We start from the raw sequence: 13,981 nt of genomic DNA, 5'->3' as shown, positions 1-13,981 counted from the left end.
GCTGAGCTAAATCCCCAGCCCCAATCCTCCCGTTTCATAGGACTGTTCAACACATGCAAATGTACCCTTGGTGGGCTTCAACTAAGGGAGAGAAAAAATGAAAAGGGTAAGGGGCGTTAAAATGGAGACAGAATCACGTACAAGAATTTATAAATAACTTTACAAAGTTATTACATAAACATATACAATGTAAACCATGTAGAAATTATACACAGAAAAATCCAGAAGGAATTAGAATAAAACGTTAACAGCCTCTATTTCTAGATGCACTTATAAATTTTCTTTTTTTTTATATTGTCTGAGACAAGGTCTTACTATGCAGTTCAGGCTGGTCTTGAACTCACTTTGTAGCCCAGGCTGGCCTGGAACTCACAACGATCCTCCTGCCTCAGCCCCAACCTTAGCCTCCTGAGTGCTGGGATTACAGGCGTGTGCCCCCACACCTGATCCAAAATGATTCACACACTGAATTTTCTAAATTTTCAAATTTAAAAATCAGTTTTTATTTTAAAGAGAAAAAAGCCAAAAAACAAAATTTCAAAACAAGATGATAGGGTAACAATGGTTAATTGCATCTTATTATCTTCAAATTAGTTACTCAGAGTACAAGACATTGGCATTTAATTGTCCAGACAATATTAGCACAAACTCTTCTCCCCAGTGAACCAAGAGAAATTACTATAACTGTCCCAACTATCTTATATATATACGTTTTTTTTCTTTTTGCTTTTCCCTTCATTTTGTTCTCCTCCATTCCCCCATCCCAGTTTCTCTTTCCTTTTGAAATTTCTTCCCATTTGACAGTACCTATTATACATTTTGGATCTTATTTACTCTTTAGAAATCAGCTCTAAAAGAATAGGTTACAAGCTGAGCGTGGTGGGGCACGCCTGTAATCCCAGATTACCATGGGTTCAAGGCCAGCCTGAGCTACATAGTGAGTTCAAAGCCAGCGTGAACTATATAGTGAGACCCTGTCTCAAAGAAACCAAAATAAATAAAAGAAAAGAATAGGTTTCAAAGGGTACTGGTGGCTTAGTCCCATCATTTAAGCCTGGTATGTGTGAGGTACAGAGGGTGATGTTGGAATAGTGGAGGGCTTGGGTGGGGGATGTAGTGTGTGAAGATGTTAGCAGTAGTTGGATAGGATCATAACTGAGGATTTTCTTTTCTTTTCTTTTCTTTTGGTTTGGTTTTGTCTTGGAATATAGTTCAGACTGGCTTTGAACTCACTCTGTAGCCAAGGTTGGTCTCAAACTCACGGCGATCCACCTGCCTCTGCCTCCCGAGTGCTGGGGTTACGGGTGTGTGCCGCCACACCTCACTTTTTTTTTAATCTTTTAAAATAATTTTTGTTTGCCTCTATTTTCTGAATGAACTAATGTTATTTTTCGAAGGAGAGCAAAGCAAATTTATTTTGGTGGTGCTGGGGATCAACCACCTTGGGAAAACAAGGCATTGAAAAGCAGAGAGAATGGGGGCAAAGGGAAGAGAGAATAGAGAACCAGGGAGTACAAAAGCTGTCTAGAGTGAAATTTTCGGCACCAAAACTACGTTTCCTGCTATCAGTCTGGGCCCTGGCACCAGCCCTGAAATACTCATCAACTAGATGAAATATCAGATACCCTGGATTCTCAGCCTCCAAATCTTTTTTTTTTTAATTTAATTACTTTTAGGTAGAGTTTCACTGTGTTACCTAGACTGGTCTCAAATTCCTAGGCTCAAGCAATCCTCCTGCCTCAGCCTCCTGAGTAGCATATGCCACCACACCTGGCACGCAGCATTGCTCCATGGCTTGTCATCCCCACTGGCTGTGTCACTCTCCTCTGCAGTGTGTGTGTCTTCAGCCCCTGTCCAGACCCTGGGCTCACAGGTTCCCACCCAGCAATTCCTGCCCTGAATCCCTCCTGTCCATACACTCCACTTCCTCACTCTGTCATTCTGCCTGTCCCACGCTATCATCATCACTTTGTAATAATTTGAACTTCTATTTTTTGGGACAAGATATTGCTGTGTACTTCAGAGTGGCTTTGAACTCTCTATGTAGCCCAGGCTGGCCTTGAACTCACAGCGATCCCCCTGCCTCGGCTTCTTCATCTCCCTTTGTCTGGGCTGCCTCCGGCTCTTTAGCAAAGCCCATGCTGTTTCCAGGGGCATCTGCAGAGCTTGCGCCTGCTGCACCGGACAGCGGGTCTGCTGGAAGAAGTAACACAGCTGTTTTGAAGTCTCTGTGCTGACACACACTCTCGATGGGCTCGTGACACTGAGCAGTCTGACCACGTTTCCTCGCTGTTCATTTTCTCTCTTTAAAGAAGACAGCAACATCCCTTTCCCTCTTCTGCCAGTCCTTCCTGCCCTTGTCTCTAAGCATTTGACTTCACCTTCACTTTCCTAAGAACATGGAATTATTGGGTTAAATAACCCTTAGTTATTTCGGGCTGATCAGGCCTGCAATCTCCTAAGGGAGTGGATGGCGAAAGCTTAAATAAACGAGACAATGGCAATGATTTCAGGGCTCCAGGAGGGACTAACTCTCTTACTGCTTCCATATTCTCTGAGTTTAGCCAAAGGCTTCTCTGGGTGGCGCATATTTATTTGGTTTACAAAGGAGGAGGATACTCAAGAAAAGCGGAGAATCTGGGCAGGACTTTTCCAAGTAATACATTATGTTAGTTTAGGAGAACTATGTTATCTGCAGGAAGGCCTTCACAGCAGGAGTGAGATGCCTGCAGCTGCAGTCTCCTTGTAGTTAATTGGGGTTGGAGCCAGACGTCCTCAGCTGCGGCCTTATCTTGTCTTTAGAGGCCTCACAGCTTCACAAGCCAATACAGGCCTCAGCAGTGACCAGTGACTCATAGAGGTTCATTTACCATGAATCAACTGCCCATCTGCAGACAAGGTGCCTAAGCTTCGGACAGCTCACAAGTAAACGTGAAGCCAGTTGGTTAATATTAAATCCTGCTCAGAGCCACTTTGCAGTGGTCTCCAACAGGAATCACTTAGAAACACCAGCACCAGCAAATCCACCCCCCGACCCCAGGCTCGCCCTCATTCGGTCTTCCCTCCTGCCCCGAAGGAAGAAGCCCTGCCCTTGGATTCTGCACCACACATACCCTCCTAGTGGAAAGTCAGAGAACCCCAGGTGCCCATGCGCCACGCTGGAGTGGTCAGCGGTCCTCGCTGCAGCTGTTCAAGGGGACGCATGGGGGAATTTCACTGCAGCTTTCACTTGTAGTTTCCTAAGGACCGTGTATCTTTCCGTGCACATTTGAGTTGTCCTGTGTCTTCCCTGGTGAAGTGTCTGTTCAAATATTTTTCACATTTTAAAAATGAGGATTTTCCTCACCTGTGACTTATAGTTTACATCTCTGAGTAGTTTCTTTCGAAGAGCAGAGGCTTTTAAGTTAATCATTATCTCTTTAGAAATCATGCTTTTGGTATTGTATCTAAAAGCTCTTTAATCGAAGGTCACAAAGATTTCCTTCTATGCGTTAGGATTTGATTTATAGTTTTGACTTTTAGGTGCGTGATCCATTTGTTTCATTTCTTTTAATAGAATATAAGATATCAACAAAGGTTTAAATTTTTTTTTTACATATAGACACCCAATTTTTCCAGCATTGTTCTTTGTAAAAATTGCTCTTTCTGCCTGGCGTGGAGGTGCACGCCTGTAATCCCAGCACTTGGGAGGCTGAGACAGGAGAATCGCCATGAGTTTGAGACCAGGCTGAACTCCATAGTAGGTTCAAGGTCAGCCTGGACTATAAAGACCCTGTCTCAACAGAAAACAAACAAAAAATTGAGTGTTCACTTCTCAGTGAATCTCATTTGCACTTTCGCTGAAATCAGTTGACTAAATCAATGGACTAAAAAGGTCGACCTTCAGACTCTACTTGGTTTCTTTGTCAGTGAAAACATTAGGTAATTGTGAGAGGCATCCAAACCTTTCACTACCTACCAGCTTGTTCCAAGAAGTGAGCTGATGCAATCTGAAGTAAGTATTTATTCTGGGACCACAAAGAATTAAAATACATGTGTCCCTCACCTTAGTCTCATTCCCGGAGTGACTGATGCCCTGAACTCAGTGATCCAGCCTACATGCTATGCCACTGAAGAAGGGCAGAAATCACTGCACAGTGTTTTGGCCACTGCATGCCACCCTCCTTCTACCTGTCTTCAGTCTGTCCTGCAATAAAAATTCTCCTGTGAGTTAGATTATTTTAGAAAACATATGTCGACTTTTCTGTGCCGTTGGGCCGAATATTCCAAGTTTGAAAATAAGCAGGAGGCCCACCCCGTGACCCTGTCTCTGCCCTCTTCTTGGGTCCTCATGAAGAAGATGTTCGGGGTTCAGAGGTGCACTGCTGGGAAGGGCTTGGAGTGCCGGTGGGGGAGAGGTCTGCGATGGCCCTCCCCGGCCAGCCGCTGCCTGTCCCTTAGTGCTGTGTGTTTATCAGCACCTGAGAAGCCTGTGAGTAGACTGATGCAAGTGTTCTTGACTGCGCAGAGGCCGGCGTGGAAGCCCTTTCTCAGCTGTCTCAGCTCACGGGCACGCTCTTTACCGCCCCCGCGGGGATCGCCACCGGCTCCTACCAACACAGTAAGTGTGCACCAGCTGCCCCGAGCCCAGGGCCCTGAGAACCGAGGACCGGAGTCGTACTGTATGGCCAGTGTTGGTGGCCGCCTTCTCGGGGAATGCCAGCGCTTCCCAAACTGCGCCGTTTCATACACTGGGGTGCTTGCTTGAAGAGGCTTACTTTTTGCAAATATTTTGCTTCAAACCATCGCTTAGAACAACTCTGTTGAAAACGTCATCTTTAAGAGGCAAGCAAAGATGTAGGCTGCTGATGCGGAGAGATAATACACACACAGAGAAGCTGCCCCTGGCCAAACCTAGTCACTGCGGTTTATTTGGGAAAGTGAATGGCAGTGCAAGGAGCGGGAGGGAGGTCCTGCCTACAACCCATTGGGTAGCATTACCAGAAGAGAAACGAGAGGGGATTCCCCCGAGAGTAAGCACTCACTGAACTACAAAAACGGCAAATACTGGATCAAAATGTAACATCCTGAGCCACAAGGAAACCGTCCTGCTCTGCTACGGTAACAAGAATCATTTTCTTTTTAAAATTTGTTTGCTTCCTGTCAAACAGGGAATGGGCCGATGGAGAAATGCTGTAAAGCATTGCCTCTCTTTCCCAAATGCTAAGGCCCTTTCGAGACTGGGGAGGTGGGGTGAGAGTCAGACTTTGGAGGGAAGACAGTCCATGTAAATATGACACAGAGCACGCTGGCTTCATGCAGTGTTGAAGCCAAAGTCACTGGGGACAGTTACTGCATAAATAGCACGTCCCCAGGCTAGCACAGGGCCTGCGGAGAGGGGTCGGCCTCGGGGCCTGCGGGGCGGCCTGGGCACTGTTGTTCGCAGCGTGGACGGGTTCTCTTCTCCTTCTCCTCCTCGGCTTCCCCGTCTTCCTCTTCCTCCCCCTTTCCCTTTCTTCCCATTTGCACTCTGTAAGACTGTCCACGCCGCTGTCGATGACAGTCAGGGGAAGCGAAGCAGACACGACCTCCGTCCGTGCTCCTCGTGGAGAGACGGGAGCGCGAGTGGAATCTTCCTTGTGCCTTCGTACTTGTTGGGTGGGAAGAAACTGCTCTCTGTTCTTACTCAGATCAGGACTCTGCTTCCCAAGGCGCAGGGCGGCAGTGCTTTATTTTCTAATTTCAAGCGGAATGTGTCCACCTTGTCTGTTAAAGGACAGGCATTGGAAGGGATTCGTGGTGTCCTCTGTGAGTTTCTTGTGTCCCTCTGTTGTGGCTGTTTCATCTTAGTCTTCAAATGAGAAAGGCTGAGAAACCCAGCAGGAATACAGTTGAGTTGTGGTTGTGCTTTAAACAAAGAGTAGACTTCTTTCATCTGAGTTCAAGCCGCTGATGATAAAAGGAAAAAAATCCTGTCAGTTCTCAGTGAGTGGCTGGGACCGCCGGGAGTCGGGGATCCGCCTTCTGTGTACTTCAGCGAACCCAAGCTGCAGACCTGGGCCCGCTGGGCTGAGCTCCTGGAAGACGCCCTGAAGCCAGTGAGGAAGCAGCTCGGTCCGCTGCTGAAGGAACTGCAGACGGGCATCAGCGCCAGGATGGTTGGTAAGAACGCTGGCTACTTCTGCTGCACGTTAGTTACGAAGTTTATTCTCTCTTCTTTTTTTTTTTTTTTTTTGTTTTTCGTTTTTCTTCCGGGACGGGGAATCGAACTCACGATCTTGAGTCGCTTTGCCACTGAGCTAAATCCCCAGCCCCTATTCCCTCTTCTTAAAATGATTTTATTTTATTTTGTTGTACCGGCATCTGAACCCAGGACCTTTGCCCCGAGTCGCACCCCCAGCCCTTTTTAAAAAACATTTGAGACTGGGTCTTACTATGGCACTAACTTGTCTAGACTGGGCTTGAACTTGTGATCCTCCTGCTTCAGCCTCCCAGGGCACTGAGATTACAATCGTGTTGCAGTCGAAGTTTTTTCCTATCCAGAGAAAATAGAAGATTAGGATTAGCACAAGTAAAATTTAACTGTTGAATATTTTCAGTGAAATTTTTAAAAATGTATTTATTTGTGTTTTAACTTTTAAGATTTTATTGGTACATTTTAGTGATCACATTCATCGCAGGGAATGTGTACCCGTACAGGACATAACTTGTTTTTTTCCTGTTCCCCTACCCTCCCTTCAACCCTTCCTTGCCTCCCCATTTACAAAAGTTTTGTTTCCATTTTTTCCTTCTTCTCTCATTTTTTTTTTACTTTTCCCTCCTTTCCTTTTATTTCAGTAAAATTTTATCCCCTTTTTCTCATTTTTTTCAAATACTTGTATAGTGAATGCCCACCGAGAACAAATATATTCGCGATCACAATGCTGACACTGATTCCAGTTTTATAATTATCTTAACTCCTATGTTGGCCGGCTTGGCCTAGGCGGAGTTCGGTGTTTGCTGAGCCAGAGATCTGAGTCTTTTTGTCCATTGCGATTTGCTCTAAAAGTTAGGTGCCGGCATCGCAGTTCAGCCCTTCTTCCCACGATGGAATTGTCACAGTAGATTTGGGGGACAACGTAACGTCTCACCTTTGAATCTTCTGCATTAGCTCGTTTTTAAGAAGTATTTGTTCAGCATCAGGGCAAACAGCTTGATCTTCCCTGTCTATCGCTCCTAGTGCTTTCCATCTGACTAAGACACCTGTCACCCATCCTCAAAGATCTAGTCCTCTTCCCTCCCCTTCCCCTGCCCTGCTTTTTGCTAAGTGTCTGTTTACTTAGTTCCTGTCTACACAGGAGCAGTAACACACACAGCGGTCTTAAGCATCAGTAAATGTCCTGCATCTCTTTCCATGAAGCCTCTGACATAAGAATTTGTCCTCTAATTTTCAAGTACCGCCTCCTCTACCACATTTAGGAGGTGTTCTCCCAATATTTTTGAAATAATTATGAAGCGATAAACAGGGAGACATTATTTCTCTTGATGCTTTCATAGATATTGAAGACTAGTCCAAAAAGAAGAAAAGTTGACTTTCTAAAGATGGAAATTACAGTTGCTTTTAATTTTTTTAAACACATTTGTAGCACATAATGATTATATTCAGCATGGAGAGTTGGTACATGTATAAAACACATCTTAATTCTTTTTACTTCCCCTTTCCTCTCTTCCCTTGAAGATGGAAGGTTGTTTTTATTTGTTTGGGTTTTTTTTTTTTTTTTTTTTGAGGCAGGGTCTCAGGGTCTCAGCCTCAAGGTCAGGCTGGCCTTGAACTCACTATGTAGCCCAATCTGATCTCAAACTCATTGTGATCCTCCTGCCTCAGCCTTCTCAGTGCTGGGATTACAGATGTGTGCCACCACTCCTGGCAAAGATGGAAAGTTTTTTTATGATATATTTAGGCAATGAGAAGTCAGTGGCAAAAATTAATTTTCAAATAGAAGTATGTCATTCAAAACATAAAAAATTTAAGAGGTGTCTGTCTATCTGTTACTTCCCAAGGACTTAAAATATTTATATTTTGGGCACAAAGGTAAAAGAAATTGAGAAACAAATCTTGGCAGGAATGAGAATATAACACTTAAATTTATAAGGTTCTCTTTTGATGTGTTCTCTTCTTCTTGTTCAATTTACAGATTTGGTTCAAGATCAGCTTTGCCAGGGTGGGTACACTGTATGTGCCCAGCACTTAAATCCCTTTGGCTCATTTTGTATTTTATCATAGTAGGACTATGACAGGTTCACTTTCTTTCCCAAAAGATAATGGAAAATAAACTTAGGGCATGATAAAGACTTCATGACATAATAAAAATTTCACTCCCATTCTTTGCAATTTTTTGTCCACTAAACTAGGAGGACTGAGCTATTTTGCTTTCGATCACATGTGTTATATAAATTAATTGCAGGGCCTGTGGCCATATATTTCCAGGGCAAATCATGTTTGACTCCATGAGCATGGCCGACGTTCTGAGTAACCACGATACTGCACAAGCTCTGGCAGATGGACTGGCAGAGCTGTCAAAAGAACATTCTGTAAGTGTCTCATTGAAGAAGGCACACCAGAAATATCTCGACTCTGAAATACATTCTTAGTTTGGGTTTATCATTTCTTCTTACTACCAGTTTATCTGAGGGCTCAATTCCTTAGAGAAATTGCATCCATTTGTAAAAACAGCCCCTGAGAGATTGTGGGTCCTAGAAAATCAGGAAAATCTTCAGGACTGTTCACAGTTTTTTACATTTGCGCCATTTCCTGTCTTGTGCTGAATGTTGATCAGAAGTGACTTCTTTAAAAAACATGCCTATGGTTTCATATTTCATATACATATTGTTCCACCGTGAGAGCAGCAGGGATTATGAGGGAAAAACTAAAACGTGTGAAACCAGATATAAAAAGATGAAGGGCCAAGGGGCCCCGGAGGAGAGAGGATGAGAAAGAAAGCGCAAAAGGACAGAAATAAGCAAACAGACAGTTTGGGAACAGAGGTGGGGGAGCCGAAAGAGACATTACTGTTAGAAGCAAATCTTGGCTATTCTCCCTGAAAAGCCAGGCCGTGCTGCAGAAGACCCTCACTGTCCCCGCCGGGACCAGAGAGGGTGGGGCCCTCCGCTTGCTGTTTGGGGAGTGGGCAGTCTCCTGGCTGAATGAGGTCTTTGCTTTCAGGAAAGACTCTCACCACCTCCACCCACCACGCAGGACCATCGCAGGTGGGCTCCCTTCGCCCTGTCCCCTTCTCCCTATCGCTCTGCCTTCCCCTGGCCTCCTGGGTCGGCTCAGCTGCGAGGGACGCAGCTCAGCAGGGCTCTGCCCCAAGCATGGCAGCCCGTGAAGCCCTGGAGAGCGCTGGGGATGAAATGAGTGCGGGTGTGCACAGGGTCGACCCTGAGGCCTAAAAGCACCACAGTCTGGCTCAACCTATTTGGTGTAGGAAGATCAAGGCCTGATGGAGTTTTGACTCAAACCCAAGAGGGAAGCAAATCGGAGCCTCGGGTGACTCTAGCAATTCCACACAGGGTCCCTCACCCAGGGCCCGGAGCCGGCAGGAGCCCTGCTGTCCCACTTCCTCCCCAGGCCAGGGGATTCTTCCGGGCACCTTGGGTCTGAAGATCTAGGCGGCCCTCCCACAGACCTTGGTGTCCTAAGTGGATTGTGACAAGCTGAGAGCCTGGAGCTTCCGTGGTGACTAGAATATGGGGTTCACTGGAGAATTCCCTTGGCTGAGGAGTAGTAATTACATTGCTTTCTGAACATATAAGTTAGTTAGGCAGAAAGTGGGAAATGTTCCAGAAATGTATTTTCTTTCCTGCTGTTCCTTTGGTGACCTGAATTCCAGATGAATGTTTTAAATAGTTTTTTTTTGGGGGGGGGGGATGCATTTTTCAGGACAAACCCCTGGAGTTCTTGTCAAATTTTCTGCTGAAGACAAGTAAAAAGAGTAAAGACTGGGAAGGGAGTGTTCCTCTGACAACATGTGACTCTGAAGAGACACTCGGTTCATTCAGGAAGGTGAGGCTATGTCTATGCCATTGCTTTGCTTCACTGTGTAGTGGGCACACGGGTGCAGAAATTGGTAACTCATGATGCCAGCTTCTCCTGGAAAGTGCTCAACATGGTATTTCTCCTAAGAACTTCGTTTTCAGGGACTATGATTAATAAAGGTGTTTTGTGGTACCATGAGGAACATTTATGCCATTTCAGAGCATAAACTGTACCACAGTGACCTGAATAAGTTAGTTTTGAGGAAGAGTTGAAAATTCATACTATGGGTCAAGGCTTGCCACTTCTCAGCTGAGTTCTGTGATAATTTGACTTTTTAAAAAGTTTGCAGTCTAGGACACCTTTCGTTCTTTCTTTCCCTCGCCCCACCCTTCCTTTTTTCCTTCCTTTCTTTTCTCTTCCTTTCATTCTCACTCTCTCCTCTTTCATCTTCCTTCCTTTTTTCTGTTTGGTGAAACTAAGAATAGTTGTTTTCTTTTCCCCTTAAGTGACATTCAAATTTATCAAAGGAAAAAAAGTAGTGCTGAAGCTAGTGCTCCAGGCAGAAAGGAATCTTGCTAGTACCATACTCAGCAGCCATGCATTCTGGGGTTACATGAAGTAATCAAGATTCAGGAAACACTGAACACTGCACTGTCATTCACAGAGCTGATTTCTACATAGGGCGAAAAGTCCCTCAGAACCAGCTTATGCTCATAGAAAACTTGCCTATCTTGATGTCCTAAGGCTTGGGATACCTCGTGCCCCTGACGCAAACTCGCCATTTAGACTGTTTTACTACAGCAGGCTTGTGAGTGCCCGAGCAGGCGCATCACCTGTTACCCTCTCTGCCTGGTAATCCAGAAGGACTTGTTAGTGCTGCACTGGAGACAGCAGGATGAGGCAGACAAGGAGGACACGGGCCTGGTGTCCGCAGTTGTTGGAAGCCTCCCTCCTCTTCAGTCTTCCCAACACCAAGCGTCTCCCTGAAAGGAGTCTTCAGAAACACACGCAGGGCCTCGAAGGCCTTTGTAGGCTGGAGCCTTGCTTCTGGTGGCCACTCTCCTAAGTCTGTCTTTTCAGGAAACTCTCAAGCAGATGGGGACCCCCATCTTCTCAGCTCAACTCCCCAAGGTATACAGGAGCTAACCACAGGCAAGGGCCTGTGCTGGGCCCCAAGAATAGATAGCTAAGTAGGACACAGTCCCTGCCTGTGGCTGGTGGAGACCCATGCACAGAAGACGATGTGGTGTGATATACGCTGAGTGACAACGCACAAGCTAGGTGGGGACATTGACACCAGCGTTTCATCCAGATTTCTTTTCCTGCCTCTCAGAGGCTACTTCTTTTGCTATGTCATGGTAGCCACCATCTCTGAGGTTCTGGGGACTTTTTCTCCACAGAGGGTAGGTGTTGTCTCCACCCATCCTTCTGCCTTTACAGAAGGGCACCCAGGCCTCTACTTGTGCTCCTTCTCCCTCGGTTCATAAACAAGAATGCGCCACATGCAAGCACCCCACGTGTTCCAGCCTCTTCCTAATCCTGACCATATCCAGGGGATCCAGCCTCTTCCCAATCCTGACCATGTCCAGGGGATCCCGACTCCGGGGAATGTCACTGGAGCCTTTTGAGCCACTCCCATCCCTAAGGGGGAAGCTGCCCCTCAAGCCTTCAACTCAGCATCAACCCCAATGCACGCTTCAGTGAAGCAGAACCTTGAAGAAGGCAATAGGGACAATGTGTTTTCTCTTCTGAGTGGCTCCTCTCACATTTTAAAGACCTAATTACTGGGGAGAACCATTTTCCAAATCTCTGACAGCTAAAGGAATGGTCACCAGGAGCACCCTGTCTTCATTCTTGGTTTTTTCTTCCTTCTTTCCTCCCTTCCTTCCTTCATTCCTTCCTTTGTTCCTTCCTTCCTTCCTTTCTTTTTTATTTCTTTCTCTTTTTTTCTCCCCCTCCCCCTTCTCTCTCAACAGGGTCTGGCTATGTAGTTGGCCTTGAATTTGAAGTGATCCTCTTGCCTCAGCCTCTTGAATTCAAGGTTAGGATTAAAAGCGTACACCACCCCACCCAGCTTTCTTTGACTTTCTTAGATTTCTTCTGCCAAATAAAATCCACACTGAAATCTAGTCTTGCCAAAATGCTATGGATTTAAACATCTAATCTTGTTAATAAAAGCAGCCATGAAGGTTGGGTTTAGAGTTGTTTCACTTTTGGAAATCAGCCTGTTGCTGTTACATCACCTGCCTGGAATAAAACTACAGAAATGTGTGACACCCTTACACCTAGCAGCTTCTTTGGTATTTTTTTTTAAAAAAGAAATCGCATTAGAAATAATATGTGATAGATTTTTATTTGGTTTTTATTATTGAATACTCACCCCACAAAAAAATCTGGGGTCTCTTTAGAGGAAGAACCACAGATTAAACATAGGTATTGAATTGGAACAAAATAGAGGCCAGGTGTGATGGTGCATGCCTGTACTCCCAGCACTCTGGAGGCTGAGGCAAGAGGATGGCTGTTAGTTTGAAGCCAATCTGGGCTACAAAGTGAGTTCAAGGCCAGCCTGAACTGCATAGCAGCACCCTGTCTCAAAAAGACAAAGAAGAATAAAATAGAACAAAATAGAGTAGTTGACTTTCTCTACACCTTGAGGTTTATTTTTAAAACTGGATATTTGCTCAGAAGAGAACATAAACCCACAGCCATGGGAGTGGAAATAATAATTTCTCTGAGATGACTGTTCTTAAGATCTTCCCCTAGGACCTTGTGTATCACATCCACAAATATAAGAGAATATATATATATAAAATCTCGGTCATCTATCACCTTGCTGCTTGCAGGGTTTTCTGTGCCTGTAGTGTCCACCCTGACACTGTGAACCCACGGTGAGGGGGTCACAGCCAGGATCATCACCACTTCTGAGCTCTTCCAGTCATCTCGTTTTCACAACCACTTCTGCCTCTGAGCCAGGCAGCACAGTATCTTCTAGGAAAAACGTCAGCCAAGGCCTGAGTGACTCTAGAGAATGCAGTGTCTGTCTGTTCTCCACCCTACAGGAGGACAGTTCCTACCTTGTGACCAAAGCGCAGCCCTGTGAGCTTGTTTCTTATACATCCTGGAGATGAGGAGGGCAGAAGTCCATAAATCCCAAATAATTACTTTCTTTTAAATTTGCAGTGTGTGGCCCCTGTTACTGCTTCTGAATTCATCCCTAAAAACAAAATAATAGTGTGGCACCTTAATATAAAAATCCTAACAATTGTCAACAATGTATAATATAGAAAGAGAGAAGTCTGCATTTTTTTAGATCCCAGTATAATTACTATGCCAAATCAATTTCCTATCCCCAAGGAAGAATTTATGTTTTAAAAAGTAGCTGCCACTGACTCAGAAATGAAGCACGCAGTTTTGTGGTGAGGGAGGGGCCAGCGCCTGAATTTTGATGTGCAGATGCCGAGGTGGGAACGTGTAGTAGGTTATGTGTCCGCGTTCCATTACTGGGAGACCAAGTATCTGAGAAAATAGACTTAAAGGAGGAAAGGGTCACTTTGGCTCATGGTTTCGGCAGGTTCCGTCCTTGATCACGTGGCTTGGCTGCGTTAGAGCCCTCGGTGAGGAGAAGAAGCTGCTTACCTCCTCCAGGCCAGGAAGCAAAGGGAGAAAGAGAACAGGGTCTGCAACCCCTTCAAGGCAGGCCACGCCCCCATGACTTCACTTCCTGCTGTAAGCCCCACCTGCTAAAGATTCCACTGCCTCCCAGCTGGGCCACAGCCTGGTGACCTGTTTCTTTCTTTTTCTTTTAAAGAATAAAATAAGGATAACATAGTAATACTGGGGGCTTACTGAATTACAGACAAAGTGGTAGGAAGTTATCAATGGTTGTTGTTTTACATATTGGTATCTTCAAGAAAGTTTCTCAGGAAAACAAATAGACAAATAATAGTGAGTTACAGACAAAAGTGGTAGGAAATTATCAATGGT

At 45.2% G+C, this 13,981-nt stretch overlaps 1 protein-coding gene across 12 annotated transcripts in view; it reads left to right on the top strand.

The window, feature by feature from the left end:
• Ect2l (epithelial cell transforming 2 like) overlaps positions 1–13,981 on the top strand; it is an 88,621-nt gene that overhangs the window by 54,844 nt on the left and 19,796 nt on the right. For all 12 annotated transcript variants that reach the window (XR_001234967.1, XM_013516622.1, XM_013516618.1 and 9 more), the window contains 4 exons: positions 4,508–4,600; positions 5,959–6,141; positions 8,447–8,550; positions 9,902–10,024. Coding sequence is in view for 11 of the 12 variants with exons in the window: in XM_013516622.1 (XP_013372076.1) it covers positions 4,508–4,600; positions 5,959–6,141; positions 8,447–8,550; positions 9,902–10,024 (503 nt within the window). In the remaining variant the exon portion in view is untranslated. The remainder of the gene's footprint in view (positions 1–4,507; positions 4,601–5,958; positions 6,142–8,446; positions 8,551–9,901; positions 10,025–13,981) is intronic.

Source organism: Chinchilla lanigera, unplaced genomic scaffold, assembly GCF_000276665.1.
Source record: "Chinchilla lanigera isolate Chin_1 unplaced genomic scaffold, ChiLan1.0 scaffold00035, whole genome shotgun sequence".
Taxonomy (NCBI): domain Eukaryota; kingdom Metazoa; phylum Chordata; class Mammalia; order Rodentia; family Chinchillidae; genus Chinchilla; species Chinchilla lanigera.
The sequence above is the reverse complement of the archived record's forward strand: the minus strand, read 5'-3'. Positions and strand labels throughout refer to the sequence as shown.